Below are 19322 nucleotides of genomic sequence, written 5' to 3'. Positions count from 1 at the left end.
AAGAAAATGGACAGAAATGGGAGTAATAATAGTGGTTCTATCTTTCACCGGATGTTCCGAATCCATCCCAGTGCATTCTGAAAACGTTTTAAATATTGGAAATTTGTAAGAAGAACTACAGATAGTTACCTGCCCCCCAGAACCTCTGGCGTCAATTTCCGCTACAATGAAATTCCTCGCCGTAGCCAAGTACCAGCCCCAGTCTGGGCGCCACCGTTCAGTTACTAGCTGACCGCCTGGTTCTGCTGATCTAAATATATAAATTACTAATATTAAATTCGATTGCTGATATCTGTATCTTAATGGCATCTGTAACTTTTATAAAACCGATTTATCGTTCTATTTTTATTATACCGTTTACCGTTCTATTTTATTATTTACAAAACAGAATTAAATGGTAACATTATACTATGAATATTGAATCTACGATCTAAGATTTGGATCCTAGTGGATTTTTTTCCGAAGTCATCTGTGTCACCGATATGTTAAAATGTCTGATATTACTTATATCCTTGGATATGTTTCGTATTGTTATAGGTTTTGTTTACTTCCTACTGACAAAGTCCATTGCGTTTTATGAATACATTGTAAGGAAATGATGGTCAGTAAAATTAATAATGTTGTTGGAAAACAATAACTTATAACTCACACATGTAAAACTAATGGCAGTGGTAGGTCGTCAGTCTCTCTTAGTCCTGGCGGCAGCAAGAGACGCACGCGAGCTTCTCTGTGCGCTTGCACCTGGGCGATAGATAATATTTTTTACTCTCATTTCTTTTCATACATTAGGAATAATACTCAACTGTTAATACCTGGCATTTTATCTTTGTGAATCGCAAGAACTTGTTATTCAATAACATCGGGTTCTAAAACGTATGAAGGTTTGATCGTCTTACTCAGTAAGTTGAACAAATAAGTTAAGTTACATTGGTTTTACTGACCACCGAGTCAAGAAATGCCTAAATTTTTAATCGGTCACAAAATGATGTGATCGTAATGGTGTATATTTAGTCTACAAAAGTAATACCTTTTTTTTTCAATGTTTGAATTATATTTATAGGTTTATGTTAATTACCTCGACTCTGAAGACCTTGGACTGCGGCGCGGCAAGCGCGGCGAACTTACTGCGCAGCGCCGCGCCGTCCCAGAGGACCGCGCGCCGCGCCCCGCCCGCCGTGCACACGAACGTGGCCGGTGCGCCCGGGCCGAGGCACTCCTGTGCACGCCGCCAGGTGTTAAAATACATTGCAAATAGGCAGTATGAAGCTATTGCGTATGAATTAGACGTAATTGTTGATGGCGTAGAAACATTATTGCGCTTATCAGTAATCAGTTGTTTAATTATCACTAAATAATTGTAGCCAAGCATATTACCTGAACAAAATAGGAGAAATTCTTGCTGAATATGACACGATTGTACAGACAGACAGTTGGAAGGGAATCATTCTCATCAGCGACGTGCGGCAACACCGTCGACGTTGGCCACGCGGGCAACGCTGACGTCGCATTGTCGTACTCCTAGAAATGTTATCATAAATCTTTAATTACTTTTTTATTCTTTAAATGTAATTACTCTCCGAAATATTGGAACCCCTTTGTCATAATATTTGGCAAGAGCAAACGTTTTCAGTCTTTTATTTTCTAGCACTAAGTTTTCGTTTGATTTAAAGGAAAGGAAAATCGCTGATCACGATCTGAAACATTTATTTGAAATGATATACTGACCACTTCTTCAGTGCTAGGCTCCACGGTGCTATCAGGAACGATGCCGGGGCAAGTGAGGCAGGATGGTGGTGGTGGCCAGCCATCTACGGGCACCGACACCCTGTAAACGTGTCTCTCACCCGCTTTTTCTGGAGCTGTTCCGATTACGTACCTAAATGAAAATGTTCAATGATTTTTTTTTTCTGAATTTTCCTTTACGATTAGGGGTTTATAGATGCTGCGGACTGCACAAAGTACTGTTACCAGTTAAGAAAGTGGATGTGAGAATAGGGTTTAGGATCGGCTTTCCAATCTTGAGGTAACTCATGCAAGCAGCTACTTTATTAACTATAATATAATAATATTATTTTAAGTTTTTGCTAATACTTCCAAAAAACAAAGGCGTTTGAACCATCAATTAATTAATATTGGGTAGATTGTTTATTAAAGTCCAAATTGGTTTCAATTATACGATAGGATTTAAATTGCTTCACTTACAATAGTCTTCTTCTCTCGTCCCATCCAACTAATTGCGTTATTTCAAAGTTCCCTTGTGTGATAGTGGTCCGGGTATCCTGAGTTAGATGAACAGCGTGTCTCCAAATTCCACCTTGGTCAGTTATGGGCGCAGTTGTGAATACACCACTCCTTCCACCAACTAGAGCGCCTCCCCCACACCACCCGCAATCTTCTTCAACTGGATCTGATCCTAAACCTGACCAGCGCGTACCATCTGATTCATCTCGGTAGATCTAAAATTTTAAACTGTAATAAGAATCTTATTGTATAGTTTTAATATGATTTTTAATATTTTTAATAATTTGTATAGAATTAGGCAAAGACTTTGAGAGTCTGTTTGTAATGGATGTTGATCAAGAAGATATTATTTTTTTAAATATATGGGCGATATGGGCGGAGAGGATAACATTACAACTGGATTATAACGTTTCCAGAATTGCTAATTTTATTTCATATTAATAAAGGAAAAATAAAAAAACACTTATTAATAAGGTAAAAAGAAAAATAAAAAAACTTTAAGACTGTAATAAATAAAAGCAAAAAGTAGTTTGTTTGGTATTTTCTTACTCATTATTAATTATGTTAACATTTATCAGGCGGATGTATCTTTATTTACCAAAATAAGGAAATCTTACAATATGTCTTAAATACCACGTCGAAAATTTTGCGGCTTTTTAGTAAAAATGTTAATTCATGATTAAATAAAATTGTTTTAAAAGTTCATTTACAATTTATCAAGTGTTTCTATAGTAGATGAAACTTAGGAACCAGAAGAGAAATTTGCTATCTAGTGAAGTGGAAAATAAAACAAGACGACCGCGACCTCGCAGTCGCTTCATTTGATTTATTTTCGCGACGTCGAGAAGATTCATTAATTTTATCTAACGTTTTTGTAAATTTTATCGAAAGAAAATGTAATGTATTCAACATTATGGTCCGAATTTATTATTTGTGATATGAATAAATGGAGACGTCCAAGGATCGCTGGACGTCTGTCATACAAAATACAGGGAGAGACTGGATCAAGATGAAAATAGCGAACGACAAATGGAAAGAGTTGATAGAAGTTATTCACTATGTGAATATATAAAAATATAGTCTTTGGTAGACAGAGTTTCTAGTTTATTCCATTGAGCTACTCTGGTTGAATTGGATATACACACAGTACTCATTGCACTATTTTACAGCAGCTGATTAAATAAACTGCCATAATTCTAGGATTATGAATCTAGTTAAAATTGACAAAAATGGAATTGATTGGGTGAAAAACATCAATCAAAGTAAATCTTGCTTACATCCTGACAATTATATTGAACTGCGTTACAAATGCTGATGATCGAAACGTTCTGTGGTCGGTTTAGCAGCAGGACAGCTATCTGGCGCTCCGATATCCAGCTCGACCAGCGCACGTACCAACCTGGAGTGAAATTGTGATTAGCTTGAAGATTTAAAATTGTTCCGTGCTTGATTAGAATACGTTTTTCAAATCGGACTGATTAATTCTAAAATTAAACGAGCACAGAAGAACTTTGTTGCTTTTTTAGGTATTTGAACCGGTAATATATAATCGGTTAACATTTACAGTGTTCTCTCATTTGTGTCATATCAACTCTTTAACGATATAAATACAGGAAAGAAATTGAAATCGAGTGCATTCCAATAGTCATACTACAAGGTAATACTTGTGCACATGTGTTTCAAACGTTATATAATCATATTTTGTTCGGTTTAAATAGGACCCTGAGTCAGAAATTAGGGTTGTTAATAAGAAATCAATTAAATATGTACATACTGCTGTCAACCGGTAAATTAAACTGTATGGCGTGCGGGAATAGGAATTTGGGTGTTTTGATGCTGACGACGTATAGAGTAACCACCGGATTGTTCGTGTTCATCTGAAAAATAACATACAGAATACATTAATAATTTAAAACTCATATCATAGTTATGTGATATCTTCAGTTATTGAAACAAAAGTGGAAACTTGCGTAATCTATATTACCATATGAGCAGAAGGCTCCTCTCCTAGTTCGAAGGTTCGAGGCTTATTCCACACCAATGTAAGTCGTTGATTCAATGATGAATTTCGTTCGACACACACATTTTTCTTACGATGTTCTCTTTACCTCCGAGAATACGTTTTAAACACAAATAAAATTAAACCAAAGCTTTTATAATTATTATTTTTGTTATAATATCTCCCAAAGTCTGTTGTCAGTCTGGCATTGTTATACACTATTTTTTATCATTTTAATTATATATTTGCCTGCATTTAATTGGTAGGCATCATGGCATCACAATTTGAATATTTGGTTTGCAAATTGATGTCGAAAAGTTTGTCTTAACAGGGTAGGTTACTTACGCAGTTCCAATGCGAAATATTATTCTATTTACTGAAACATCTAGCTAGCAAAAGAAAAACATCAACTAAGCGATAAGCCTATCATGTACAAAGCATCCATCTCCATAAAGGCCCAAAAAACGTATTCCACAAGCTCATATTATTCTAGTTCATAGAACATTCGACGCACGTTTCGTCCCAAAAACAAACATTTTCATTTGATAAATGAAGAAATAAGTCATCTTGGGCGAAACGACAGGCAACTACATTATTTTTTTATATAAATTGAATAGTTCTCGTTTAATTAATTTTTTTTTGGTTTAGGGTTGTTATAGACATGCTTTTCTTCGCTGAACGAGCACAAGATGAAATATGCTAAATCAGCGCATGAAAACTCCTTGGTGGACGCCAACCTAACTTGGTTAAAATGGTCGTTATGAAGATAAAAATATGGATAACTGATATATGGCTATGGAACTTTCAATAGATAGCCATTTGATAGGTTTTTGGTGACGTATGAAATGAAATACTAATTTTAAATTAACATGTTTATTGGGAATATTTAAAACGGGATATTTAGCTTGTTTTTTATTTTTATTTGGTGGAGCTCGATATTTCGACATTATTTACGAATGTCTTGTTTACGTGAATAAAATAATTGCAGTAATAAAATAATAATATATAAATATACACAGATTTATTACCTTAGGGTACCTCAACGTTCTGATAGTTGGGTAAGCGGGCGGTTCCTGCTGGTCTAACCCATACCAGGGGTACTTGTGCTGCTGGACGAGGGTGTCGTTGTACGTCACGTACATGAGGGTCTGACCGTCTGGGCTGAACCAAAGTGCTCGGTCCAGCCTTAGTACTTCTGATTCGTATAAGAAATCCGGTACACCATTGAAGATTACTCCTGGGATGCCTGAAAATTATTAACAGCTTTTATTTAACTGGCAATATCTGTTTGAGAGTTAGTTTGTTTAGGTCAAATATGATTTTCAACCACTTTTAACTATTATTTTTTAGCATTAAGATATTTTAACATTTTTTTAAACATTAGCAGCCCGTAAATGTCCCACTGCTGGGTTAAAGGCCTCTTCTCCCTTCGAGGAGAAGGTTTGGAGCATATTCCACCACGCTGTTCCAATGCGGGTTGGCGGAATACACATGTGGCAGAATTTCGTTGAAATTAGACACATGCAGGTTTCCTCACGATGTTTTCCTTCACCGCCGAGCACGAGATGAATTTATAATTCATACAACACAAATTAAGCACATGAAATTTCAGTGGTGCCTGCCTGGGTTTGAACCCGAAATCATCGGTTAAGATGCACGCGTTCTAACCACTGGGCCATCTCGGCTCAGTGGTTAGAATGCGGAATCATTTAACTATTATACGGATCTAAAATTATTACACGTTGATTCAGCTTCCATGACAATGCATTTGATGGCCATAAGCTTATATATCATATAAAATGCTACGAGCTTAATTTACTTCAAAGTTTATTTTTTGAATTAAATAAAACTAAATAAATAAGATTCACTTTCGATTTATTTTAATTCTCTTTTAAGTCTCAGATTTACATGATGATCTTTTAAAGCTAAATATTATTAAATTTATTGTATAAGGGCGCTAATCTCACACCGATTTGGAAATATCTTTTTGCGTTTGATAGCCCATTTATTGGAATGTTTATTGACTATATGTCATCACGCTCGATCCATGGGACTGGAGCAATAAACTTTAATGGGGGTGAAATAACGCGGAGCATTTAATATTCTCTCAGTTTCTTAGATAGAGATAAGACTTTTGGACAATTTTTAGAACATCACTATAATTAGCTTTTAAAAAGCTGATGCGTGAGTGAATTACTCGGTGGTAAGGCTTTGCGCATGCTCGCCTGCGTAAGTAAGTACCATCAACTAATCAGATTTTCCATCGTTAAATAGCATTACCTACTCAGAATTGGTGTGTCCATGTTTGAATTTTGAGTGTTTTTCTAACTTTTGTAGCTTTGTGGCGCACTGGTAATGTACAGAATATATAATAAATTTCTCGCGGCGCCTATGTCTGTCGGTAGTGGTGACTATTTACTAGCAATCAGCCTATTAGTGTACCTACCTAATATGACATATCACGATACCTACCTATACCCAACCCATACCCAATAAATAAAAAAGATAAAAATCAGATACTTGTTTTATTTTCCATCTTGTTATATTCTTATAACATTCTTTATATATTAACAGTTCCGATAAAATGTTAATGTACCGTTAAAAGTTTAAAGAAACATGTCTTTCATGTATCGATTGAAACTATTTGTGTATTTGAGGTTAACGTATTTTTTATTACGAAGTTGCATTTAACTTCATCGTATGTCGTTTGCAGTTTTTTATTAGCAGCCTGTAAATTTCCCACTGCTAGGCTAAGGCCTCCTCTCCCTTTGAGGAGAAGGTTTGGAGCATATTCTACCACGCTGCTCCAATGCGGGTTGGTGTAATACACATGTGGCAGAATTTCGTTGAAATGAGACATATGCAGGTTTATTCACTGTTTTCCTGCACTAGCACGAGATGAATTATAAACACAAATTAAGCACATGAAAATTCAATGGTGCCTGGGTTTGAACCCGAAATCATCGGTTAAGATGAACGCGTTCTAACCATTGGGCCATGTCGGCCCTCTCGGTCGTTTGTATGTGTGAGTCAAATAATGCAAATATCAATAAATTAGTTCTACACTATCGACTGAGCTGAAATGTTGTAAAAAAAATTTATCTTGGCCGCAATCTAGGGTAGTAAATTTTATTTGTCGTAAAAAATGAACAGTCGGTACATGCCTCTCCTTTTGAGGTAGTTTAGAGCTTATTTGACAATGCTGATACAATGCGGGTTGGTAAATAATTTTAATCTGACACATTCCTTATGATGGGACCAGTGTTGCAGACCTATCGATAGTTTGACTATCGATAGTTGATCTCGAAAACTATTCAGGAAATCGATAGTATATCGGCAGTATAGTTATGATTAATAATATCGATAATGATAACGATACTATTGATAACGGCGACACTATCGATACTTTCGATGGTATTAACACGTGACAATACTATCGATATACTAATGATTGTCTATCGATAGTAGACTATCGATATGCAACACTAGATGGGACTACCAGCATGAAATGAATAAGGCTCAAATTAAGCTCGTAACAGTTCAGCGGTGCTAGAATGGTTTCGATTCTGCATTTATCAGTTAAGATTCATTTGTTCTAACCACTGGGCCATGTTGTAGAACACACAACTAATGATAGCCTGTTATTATTATTATTTTCTTTTGTACAGGATTTTAATTATTTTTACCCGTTAGTGTATATGGGTTAAATCTGCGAACGTGAAACAATTTAAAAACAGTTTCATCCGAGCGGCTGAGATGTAATTGAACACATCGTGTTAATGTCGGTGAAAATACAATAAAGTAAAAAAAAAAAAAAATTCATTTTCGTACACGAATTATATCAGAGCATGTTTGAAAAAGGACTTTATTTCCTACACAATAAAGACTAACAATAAAATTTATTCTAAAGCCTTCTTCTACCTTAGAATTGGAAGCTCGATATCAGATATGGGCCTCTTTTCAAAGTCCCCCATTGTTGGAATACAAAGTTTAGAAAGATAAACGCGTTACCTATATTGGATGCTGATTTAACGCAAGATTGCCTTTGTGACGCACGGGGGTGGAATACAAACAGCTGGCTGAGCGAACACTCGCTAATGTAAACGTATTATATATAACGACGTAGTTAAAATAAATAATTTGTTATATATATTTATGTTTTAGAACTCCAAAATAAATATCTAAAAATGTCATAAAAAATAACGTATCTTCAATAATATAGACCGGATTCAATTGTTAATCTTTTTGTTTTTTTTTTTTTAATGTAATAGGTAGGCGGATTGGCAAATGGGCCACCTGATGGTAAGTGGTCACCACATCCCATAGACATTGGTGCTGTTAGAAATATTAACCAACCCTTACTTCGCCAATGCGCTACCAATCTTGGGAACTCAGATGTTATGTCCCTGTGCCTGTAGTTACTCTGGCTCACTCACCCTTCAAATTGGAACATAACAATACCAATTATTGCTGCTTAGTGGCAGAATATATGATAAGTGGGTGGTACCTACCCAGATGGGTTTGCACAAAGCCCTACCACCAAGTAAATATAAATAGAACTGTGTGTATCTATATTTACAATGTTGACATGAAATCTAAGGGTTCTGCTCATAATAGTCAACTGTAGAGGTATTCTGTAAGAATAAACTCGAAACTAACCCTCGAATACGAGCTTGAAATGCCAGAACGTGATTTGCGACCATTGACTATAATAGTAATCAAACTTATAGGATACAAGTATCAAAATGAAGTATTAACGTAAGTCGGTTGTTAAATGTCGAGTGAGATTCAAAGTGAGATATAAAACTATGAACGTGTTTCTTAAATTATTTGCAATTTTCGATTAATAAATGGTCATTATATTGATTAAACATACGTTTGAAGGTTAGAAAAGTTATACGCACCTAATTAAGATTTAAAAAACAGACAGATTGTTTATGAATAACTGAAAACTGTGATATCGGATAAATTTAAAACAAGATTCGATTAAGATTAACATTGAAGACAACCTCCGGGTCACCTCAGACATAAAACAAATGTAATGGCAAATAAATTGATAAATAAATATACCGTTAATCTCAATGTTGATAGTACTGATGTCATTTATCTGGTTGAAATATTCGCTTTTTAAATATGAACGTTTTGTATTCTTGTAGTCTTAAGAAGAAGTACACTTAACTATAAGTTTATTAGAAAGATAGATACCTAAAATAATACAGATATTTGATCAAGAAATTTTCCTTAACTATTTCTTATATATTTTATATAATAGGTAGGCTGTCGGGCCAATGAGCTACCTGGAAGGTAGTGGACTCCAATTCCCATCCCTTATACAGCCAATGTTAAAAACGGCAAAGATATAAATGTCTGTGAAATTTTATTACCTAATCTGGAAGACTTTAAATTTGGAACACAATAACACTAATTATTGCTGTTTTTAAATAGAACGTCTGACAGTTTTTCGGTAATGTGTACTTACCTAGATGTGCTCGCAAGTCCTATCATTAAGTAAAACGATGTTTTACTTTACCATCGAGCCTTCGGTGAATTATAAGCACAGATTAAACATGAATAACATGAACTTTCAGCGATGTGTCAGTGTCAAAATAAAAACGTGTTGCATAAACGCAAGCATCGCTCATAATGTATTTAACATTATTTGTCGGACAAGTGTCATGTGAAATGTTGACTACCGTGTTATAAGCTATTATATTAATTGTCGCTTATTAGATTTTGACATTTTGTGCTCGTTTCGCGGTGAATTTCGAGTTCCTTATAGATTACCCCTACTGCGCCCGATGTCACCGACGATTATTTGATTATTTCAAACCGTTCACTAAAATTACATTAAATATTCATAAGTTTCCAAAATTCAATTTCGAATTTACGGATCAAAAGAGTTAAAGCTGTTCAGTGAAATAGCGAATTGATTAAAGGATTAATCGTCGTCTTAAAATTTTCTCATCTATAATTCTGTGTTTTTTTATCTCACCTTAAAGATTAATTAAAGGGACTCTAAGTTTTACTTTCTCGTTAAAAATACGAAACTAATTTCCACATTGATTTCCAAGAAAGCGTCAGTTTTCATCAACATTCAAATTTCCATTAGATGATATCATTTTTCGCCCGTCAAATTATTGTTTATGAAGCCGGCTGATTTTCATTTGTCTGCTTTTAATGATATTAAAATCGAGGGAAGTAGGGTATGGGGATATGTTAATTAAAACGCGAATACAACACTGCTTAAAATGTCATTAAGCATTCATTTTGTTTGCTATCTCATTTTCATTCATCATTAGCAGCCTGTAAATTTCCCACTGCTGGGCTAACGCCTCCTCTCCCTTTGAGGAGAAGGCTTGGAGCATACTCCACCACGCTGCTCCAATGGTGGTGGAATACACATATGGCAGAATTTCGTTGAAATTAGACACATGCAGGTTTCCTCACGATGTTTTCCTTCACCGCCGAGCACGAAATGAATTATAAACACAAATTAAGCACATGAAAATTCAGTGGTTTTATATTGGTAAAACCAATAATAATGATAAAAATTATATTTTATATCTAGTCCTTCTGACTGATTGTCGCTACAGTATTCACTTTTATGAGAGACCCATCTGTGTTGGACATATAATAGTGACATATGGGTATGCGCAAACACAATTGAACTCACTATTGCCCCAACCTCATAATCCGATGGGGCACGAAATTCCACACGATCAGAAATAATGCTTTACGTGGTTTCCGAGGCACGGGAGTTTAAACACTGCAATCTTTCAGACTGCGGTTTGCTAGTGAGACTTTCTCAACAGAAACATCCAATATTTATTTATCGACTTCAGATTCTGAACCCAAGCCATAGTGGCCTGTTTTATAAGCTAGACACAAGACCAACGGGGAAATGGAAACTTGAATATAATAAGGAACCTGTTGGATCTGAGGATAACATATTCCTTATTCGTTGTCGTCTGCGGCTTCACTCGCGTTTTAAGGGTTACTCGTCAACTTTTAGATATAAAAAAATAGCCCAAGTCTTTCCTTTAAGTTCAAGCATGCTTCATATTAATTTTCATAAAATTCGATTCAGTGGTTTGGTCGTGAAAGAGCAACAGGCAGACAGAGTTAATTTCTCATTTATAATATAAGTATACATAAGGATTGTTAAAGGTTTTTTTAATCGAGACGAAAAAGACATACAAAAACGAGGTCAAATTATTTTTGTCATTATTTATGTTTATTGATAATATGACTTTTGTTGATCCGTCAGTATATTCAATGGTTTTTACAATATGTCAAGTTTATATCTAAATTAAGTAAAAGCATTAACATGTTTAAACATTCTATCTGACGTGTACTCAATATAATTATTTGACGACTACTTTGTGTAATCTATTCTAGAAAGTTTCGTACTGAGAATATTATTAAATTAACGGAATATTGTATACTAGCTGAATCTAGCGGCTTCGCTCGCATGTGATGTAAACAGACTTACTTTTGCATTTATAATATTAGTTTGGAATATATTCTAATAAATTTATAAAATATTTAAAAGGGACTTGATCATGGCATTAGGTATTGGATATTTCAATAAAAAAAAATATGTAAATTTGATTACATTTTTATAAGCACTTCGATATTTTAATTTCGTAATAATGAAATTAATAAAATATACATTGATTTGCTCACCATTGCTTGTGATCCTGCAGACCAAAGTCTTCAGCACTTTTGGCTTGTAGTAGATATCGTTGTCGTACACGAAGACCAGACCTGAGCCAGTTGGCGCCCATTCCGCGTACTGCAGCAACGGCGCTGATCTGTCATCTTCGACTGGAGATATCGGGATTTTGTTCCTAAAGAATGACATTAAATCTGAGATACAATTACAAGGACTTACAGGTAAGAAGGATATATAAATTAATTAACGAAGATTATTACATTAGTTACAGAAAATTATATTTCTTCTTATTTATTTATTTAGGAAGACAATCAAACAAACAAACAAAACACACAATTAAGGTATCAAGTAAAAATAAAATCACAAACCGTTCAAGTCTTTATGAATAAGAAAAAAAAAACAAATGAGAAATTATAACGATAAATTAAATACAACCAAATTAATATTATAATTTTGTCTTCAATGTTGCAAACCCTTTTTTGCGTGTAGCTTTACTTATTAAGAGATTAAGCATCACAGTAACCAAACCAGTAGCCAAGAGATCAAGAACGAACTGATTTTCAGATCCTCAGGTGTTCCATGCACCGTTTATCTGTAGAAATTTTGTAATATGTTATAATTTATATTTAATAGAAGTCATTTATAACTGTTTTAGAAAAAACAAAATTTGATTGCGAATTAGTCGCAATTGTAATTAATGCCTTGAGTATAGACTCGAGGCGTTAATTACTCTCGGAATTTAACGGAATAGTTAGTTTTAAGAGCAATTAGGTCCTAGTCATTGCTGGTACAATGTTCACCTGAACTTGATTCAGCTCTAAAGCTTGCGGTTTCAATTTCCGTTCAATCAATAGTTGTAACGATAGACAGCGGTGTCTATTTGACTATTTGAACTTGTTTACAAGAACGTTCCTTTTTTTTGTTAATCTGCTAGTCTGTTCGTACATATTTCTTTCTAATAGATTTTTTGACAATCAATAACTTTAATGCTTATAAAATTAAATAAAGATTTTGCCTTTGACTGCGACATTAATAAACAAAATGTTTTAAGCGTGGGAAGACATGGAAACTATATTTCAATTAGCCGATGTCAAACACACAAACACTGTTGACACAAAATATATATTTTTTTATTTTATTTAAATTATGTAGTCAGATTGACACATCTTGCGGTTGCATTTAGCTATGCCATAAAAAAACCTGGTCATTACCGCCCACAGAATTACCACTGACTCATCGCCTTGCGCCACCGACCTTGGGAACTGAGGCGTTATATTCCTTTTTATTGTAGTTTCATTCAAACACAAACGATTCTGTTTAGTAGTATATGTATGTGATGAGTGGGTTGTCCTACTCAGACGTATTTGCACGAAGCCCTGACACCACTAACTAACGCTCAAGTTAGATATTAGATTACTGCTAGGGTACTGTCCAAGATATAAGTCAAAACGTTGGTGCTAAAACGGTGATTGTTGTATGTAATAAATATAATGCGTAATTTTAATAATGATAATTTAACTACTGTTAAGGCTCTTGTCGGTTCCTTCCGGCAAGTGGTGACGATTAAAAAATACTGATATGATAAATTCGAAAGCTACTCTGTCTGTTGCATCTTTACGGCCAAATCAACGAGCCAAATTTGATGAAATTTTGGAAACGAAACATGCTTCATTTGGAGTTTTCGAGTTTTGGACGAGGGATATATGTGCTACTTTTTATACTTAACATTCTATGACTAACTCCTAAAATGCGAGAAAAGCAGTGAGTAACAACTAGTTACTCACATGTGTGCATACTTGAAAATATTCGTGAAATCGAGGAAGTCCATTTTAGAAAACCTCCCACTCTTATAGCTGCGTATGTGTGCTATGTGTGTATGTACATAGATTGATATTAATTTACGTTAAAGGGTTCCAATTTAGTTCCTTCATTAGAATCATCAGTCTGAAAGTGGTTTTATATTTAATTACATCTTGTTTCATGAGTGTTTGAAAGTTATTGTAAGACTTGAATAAAGTACATCGCTGTAGCGATAAGGTCGCTTGCAGCCGGCGTATCTTGTGCTATTGTATTTGTGTGCGATAAATTTTATGGATAAATCTCTACAAAGTATAAAACAAAGTCGCTTTCCACCAACTGTATGATTAGATCTTATTAACGGATTTAAATACGGTTTTCACCAATAAACAGAGATTCAATAGGACGAGAATTTCTACTTTCCTACTTAGAAAAAATAAGACTTTTTTATAATTGTTAAATCAAAAAGTTAGTATATAGATACTTACTGTACCCGCGTAAAGCCGGGATGGGGAGCTAGTAAAGTATATTATAAGTCTAAAGCCCTTTGACGTCGCATACAAGGTTTCATGTTTGATCCAAGATGTCACTCTAATGAGGCATGTGGTAACATATTGGTATTTAAGTGTCAAGACCAATTGTGCTACATCAAATCTAATTTTGTGTATATTTTTGGGTGTACTAAACGAAATTTATATTGTACAAAATAATGTAAATTTTTGTAATAAACTTTTTCATCTAAGATCTTTATTTATTACAATAAACGTTGGAAACATAAATGATTTTTTCTCTAGATTTGACCTTGATATACATATACCAAAATAAAGATCAAATGGAGGTATGGCTATAAATAAGTTCTTTTAAGTTCTTAGTTGTGTAGATGTAACCAAATTACTTTCTTAACCTTTAATTATTATCTATGAAGGCAATTATAACCTCATTCCAACCTTTTACACACTAAATGAGCTGCCAAGAATGAAACCTACAACGTACGGTTCGTTTTCCATTTTCCAATTGATTCAAAAAATAAATAAATAAGGCATATCATTCTGTAGAAGATTATATATGTAGGTGATAAAAGAGCTAGGAGTTATACGCTGATATTTATCTTTTAGAAATCAATGAACATAAATTTAATTTTATGACTTAGTGTAAGGACTAAGTTTCTCTTCGGTTATTCACGACAGAATTAAATTACCACCGGCTCGGAGTACAAACATAAACCCTTTCTCTGTTCTGTGAATGACATACTGTTCATGTCTACTGTCTAACTTATCGAAATTAATATTTTAAAAATACAGACAGATAGACAAGTAAAGTGAGCGTCCTTGATTAAAGTATCTGTTGATTTTGATGCTTGGTAGAACAATTGATATTAAGGTTTGTATCTAACCATACACGAGTAAAAAGCCCTTAACAATATACTTCAAAACTTAATTTAACATTTTGGACAGACAAACTTGAAAACCATACTATTGAATTATCTTGTTACTTTACTTCGTCTAAGATTACAAGAAACTAATTACATTCCAGCGGTTGCCATGACAACGGACAAAGGAGGCCTCAAAATAAAGTACTCGAAGTTTAATCTTGCCAAGGACGTGTTTAAATTCATCGATACGATATCTGAAGGCCTAGACGGAATCTTATAGCGATTGGTTGAGCAACAGTTCTATTTGATTTGCCCCATAAGAAGTTAAAGACCATAAGGAGATTAAAGAACGCGGCTGCCATTATGGTGGTGTTTTGGATTCCTGTTGTAGAAAGTGGAAAATATATGGAAATTAGAGAATATTATGTTTATTTTTTTCACGTTATACGTATGTCGGTGGGAAAATGGGCAACCATAGGTCACCACCGTCCAAAGACAATGTCGTTGTAAGAAATATTAACTATTCCTTACGTCAATGCGCCACCAAATTTGGGAACTATAACTGTAATTGGGAAATAAATATGGAATGGCAATTTTGCCCGTAGTTACATTAACTCACTCACCATTTAATCCGGAATACAATACTACTAAGCATGTTTGGTGGTAGAATATTGATTTCAAGTGAAATGATGTGTTCGGTTTATGACTTGACCATGTATTGACGATTGGAAAATTACGTCGACAATAGCTTATTTTCCAGCGATCGATATATTTAAATGCCTAAGATCAATCGAGAGCCGATTAATTTGGGTAAAAGCAAAATTTTGAATCACTTCGATAATTTTCGAACACACACAGTCCGGTCCCCCTGTATCGTGTTCTGATAGATAGTGTCTGGTGATAATAATACATAAACATTCTGTTTAGTCATTCTAGATAATTCAGATACAGTTCTAATTTTGTCGGCTTTTGAATGATGTTCAATCAATTCATATATTTATATACCTATACAGGAGATAGTGATGTTTCATTACGAATCAAATACAACCACGAATAAAAGTACGATAAGGTTGGAAATTCTAGTCGTGTTAGTTATCATATATCGGGCGGATATATTTTATTTTATAAAAAAAAGGTAGCTGTACTTTAAATAGGCCACCTGAAGTTGAGTGATAACTATTATCCATTCCTTACATTGTTAATTTGCCACCTATCTTGGAAACTATGATGTTATGTCCCTTGTTCCTGTATTATATAAGTATTGTATACTTGGCATTAGAATATTATATGATGAGTCAGGGTCAATATTAGATAGGTTTACCCTGACAGCCTTGTAAAAGTATTAATAAATTAATGCCATATCAATTTAGCAGCGTGGTAAGTGTATAAGAGCTGTTTTCGTGATTACACGAATTTCGTGATGTGGATTTTTCACCGGGAAAAATTTGGTTGTCGAGGGTTGCATAGTAATAAAATTGATGGAAATTTGCATGGTTTATAATTTTAAAAAATGTATAAATAAGTAAATGTCAGGTATAATAAATAAAATCAGACTCGCTTTAAAAGTATTGTAATCCGCGTTCACAAAGGAGCAGAGAGAGAAGGCAGTGAGAGTTACATGACGGTTTAAGAGAGAGAGTTTTTTTCTTCTTTTTCTTCCAGCAACGATTGAATTTAAACTCTGGCTATTAGCTAGTACTGATATGTTGACTGGCTTTCAGAGTCCGAGTGATGTCGTGTCGTATCTTGAAACGGTCTCGTCTAGCACTTGACAATTTGAGGAGAGTTTGAACACTGTCAGTAATTGTGTTAATACAATTATTATTAACATCGTGTTCAAGGGAATTGTCTATTAGGAGCACGTGTTACTTATTATATCGGTATTAATATATCAAAGTAACGAGCTAAGTTCAAGTCTGGCGTATTACGAAACTTAAAGTTAACAAACTCTTGGTGACTTTGCTAAAGGAAGACTTTTGTTTTGACTCATATTAAGTACTAGTCGTCGCTCGGGGTGTCACTTGCGTTATAGGGTCGGTCGTCAGGTTTTAGGTATAAAAAAATTATGTTTTTCATACAAATACAACTTGCTTCACGCCGAATTTCATCAAGTTTAGTCCAATATTATGGCGGTGACAGGCAGACATATAGACAAACAGACGAAATGACTTTACTTCGCATTTATAATATTATTATATATGGTATATTCTCAAAATTATGAAAAAATATTTTTATTATTTTGTTGAGTTGAGGGGCAATGGTATCTATCTATAGATATATTTATATCTCGTATTCTAATACGAGACTTGAATCGTAATCGAAGATTTCAGGAGTAAATCTGGGCAAGAAGAATTAAAGTTTTATGAGTGGTAGTTTGAATATACAATTCATTTCATGGTCGGAGGTTGAGACATCGTGAAGAATGACGTAACAGATAAAAATCTTCCATATTTGAGCAATTACATATGTAAAAGCGTAGATACACATACATATATATGGTTTCTACACATACGTACATACGTAGATACACATACATACGTATGGTCCTACAAGAAAGAGCACGGTATAAATTATAAACACGATTTATATTTGTTTATATTGTGTCGTGGGCTTGTAAATAAAGGAATTCTATTCGTTCTCTGTATATTTGATACCTTGTGATGACGTCATAGACGTGATATCTCGCGAGTCGAGCGTGTCTCCAGCCCGGTCTCACGTCTGAGATGAGTAGCACGAACTTCAAATCCACAGACACCTTGAAGTCGACCGCGTTCAGCTCCCTCTGTAACAAGACAAGTGGCATTAGAGTTTGAAACATAACTATAGGGGAAATGATGATAGAATCATGAAAGTAATTTTATTTGTAATGTCTTTTCCTTTTGATTCAATTGTACGGTTGATTCTAGTTGATGTTATTGATCACATCCTCACTACTAACATGAATGTGGAGTGATTTAATTATTAAGCTTTCTTTTGTTTTATCTACACCTATCATCATTAAATTTCACATTTATACCGTCAGGGTTACAGAATAGGACATATACCAAAGGCATGCTCTTGTCTCCCTCAAACGTGGACGTAATATCTTAATAGGAAAAATGAATGCAAGGCAAATATGAAGAAATATACTTATAAGGATATATATTACCTTATATATTACTTTTAGTTACCCTTTTTGACGCTAAAATATACGGTTCCGCATTTACACCTGGTAAGGTGTGATCTGTAGCACACCTGGCCGAGTGCCAGACTAAAAACCAGCGGCACCTCTTTTGTCATAGTGGACGCCACGGGATCGTTTAAGCATACTACCGTGAATACTCTCACTGAATAATTTGAGAATTGTTTTAGATATTCTGTAAAAAACGGGGCAATTTTTAAATCTATTTATAAGAATTATTTGTTTGAACGCACCAATCTCAGGATCTATAAGTCTATTTAGGAAAAAATGTGTTAAAGATGAGGTAATGAATAATTATTTACAAAAAAAGTACTTAGATATCCTAAGTAATTTAACATCGCGCTTAAAATCATCTATAGAAAATTCTGCTAAATTATAAATTGGATGGCCTGGTAGGACTTCGAGTTGGCTGTTCCTCCTTAAGTTTTAAATTAATAGAAATCTAGTTTTTGATCGGCGATTATTTAATTGTGTGCTTGGAATTTGAAAAAGACATCATAAATGTTGTTCTCTTCCTTTCTGTCACAGCTGATTTGACATTCGCAAGAATGAGACACCGTAGAGTTTCTTTAATCCGAAAAATACTTTGATTTTATTTATAGCGTAGATGACAAACGAGCGGGAGGCTCACCCGATGGAAAGTGACTTCTATCGCCCATGGAAATCTGCAACACCGGGGGGCTTGCACCAGCGTTGTCGGCATAATGAAATGTGTACGCTTTTTTCTTGAACGTCGTATGTGGGAATATTCTCAAATCGTGGAGGAAGGCAAATGGTCAGTTTTTAGCGGTTAACGCGCAAACTTGTGTCTTTTTGTAGTTTAATTTGATTAAATATAGCCGATGTCTGTCTGAGACTATTTAACAAATACTCTATTTTGGACGCAAGTTTTTTTCCGATTTTCTTCATAGTGTTCCCGAGAAATATAATAGCATAGCCGGTGTGTAGTGTTTAACATATAGACTACCTGACATCTTGCTTCTTTCGCTCGAGTGAAAGCTAGTAATATTCCACTAATTAATTTATGCGTCGATATCGGTACCATATAAATTATATA

The 19322-nt window shown here is 34.5% G+C and overlaps 1 protein-coding gene across 2 annotated transcripts in view; it reads right to left on the bottom strand.

Annotated features, from left to right (window-relative positions):
- Nucleotides 1-19322, bottom strand: part of LOC125073325 (inactive dipeptidyl peptidase 10-like) — a 271293-nt gene that overhangs the window by 1821 nt on the left and 250150 nt on the right. For both annotated transcript variants that reach the window (XM_047684110.1, XM_047684109.1), the window contains exons 4-14: nt 17739-17866; nt 11927-12090; nt 5269-5486; nt 4016-4118; nt 3519-3640; nt 2203-2456; nt 1726-1876; nt 1375-1518; nt 1076-1216; nt 650-741; nt 130-250 (exon numbers count right to left, since the gene is read on the bottom strand). In XM_047684110.1, coding sequence (XP_047540066.1) covers nt 130-250; nt 650-741; nt 1076-1216; nt 1375-1518; nt 1726-1876; nt 2203-2456; nt 3519-3640; nt 4016-4118; nt 5269-5486; nt 11927-12090; nt 17739-17866 — 1638 coding nt within the window. The remainder of the gene's footprint in view (nt 1-129; nt 251-649; nt 742-1075; nt 1217-1374; nt 1519-1725; nt 1877-2202; nt 2457-3518; nt 3641-4015; nt 4119-5268; nt 5487-11926; nt 12091-17738; nt 17867-19322) is intronic.

Source organism: Vanessa atalanta, chromosome 24 (assembly GCF_905147765.1).
Source record: "Vanessa atalanta chromosome 24, ilVanAtal1.2, whole genome shotgun sequence".
Classification (NCBI taxonomy): Eukaryota; Metazoa; Arthropoda; class Insecta; order Lepidoptera; family Nymphalidae; genus Vanessa; species Vanessa atalanta.
Note: the sequence above shows the minus strand (reverse complement) of the source record. Positions and strands in the feature narration are given on the sequence as shown.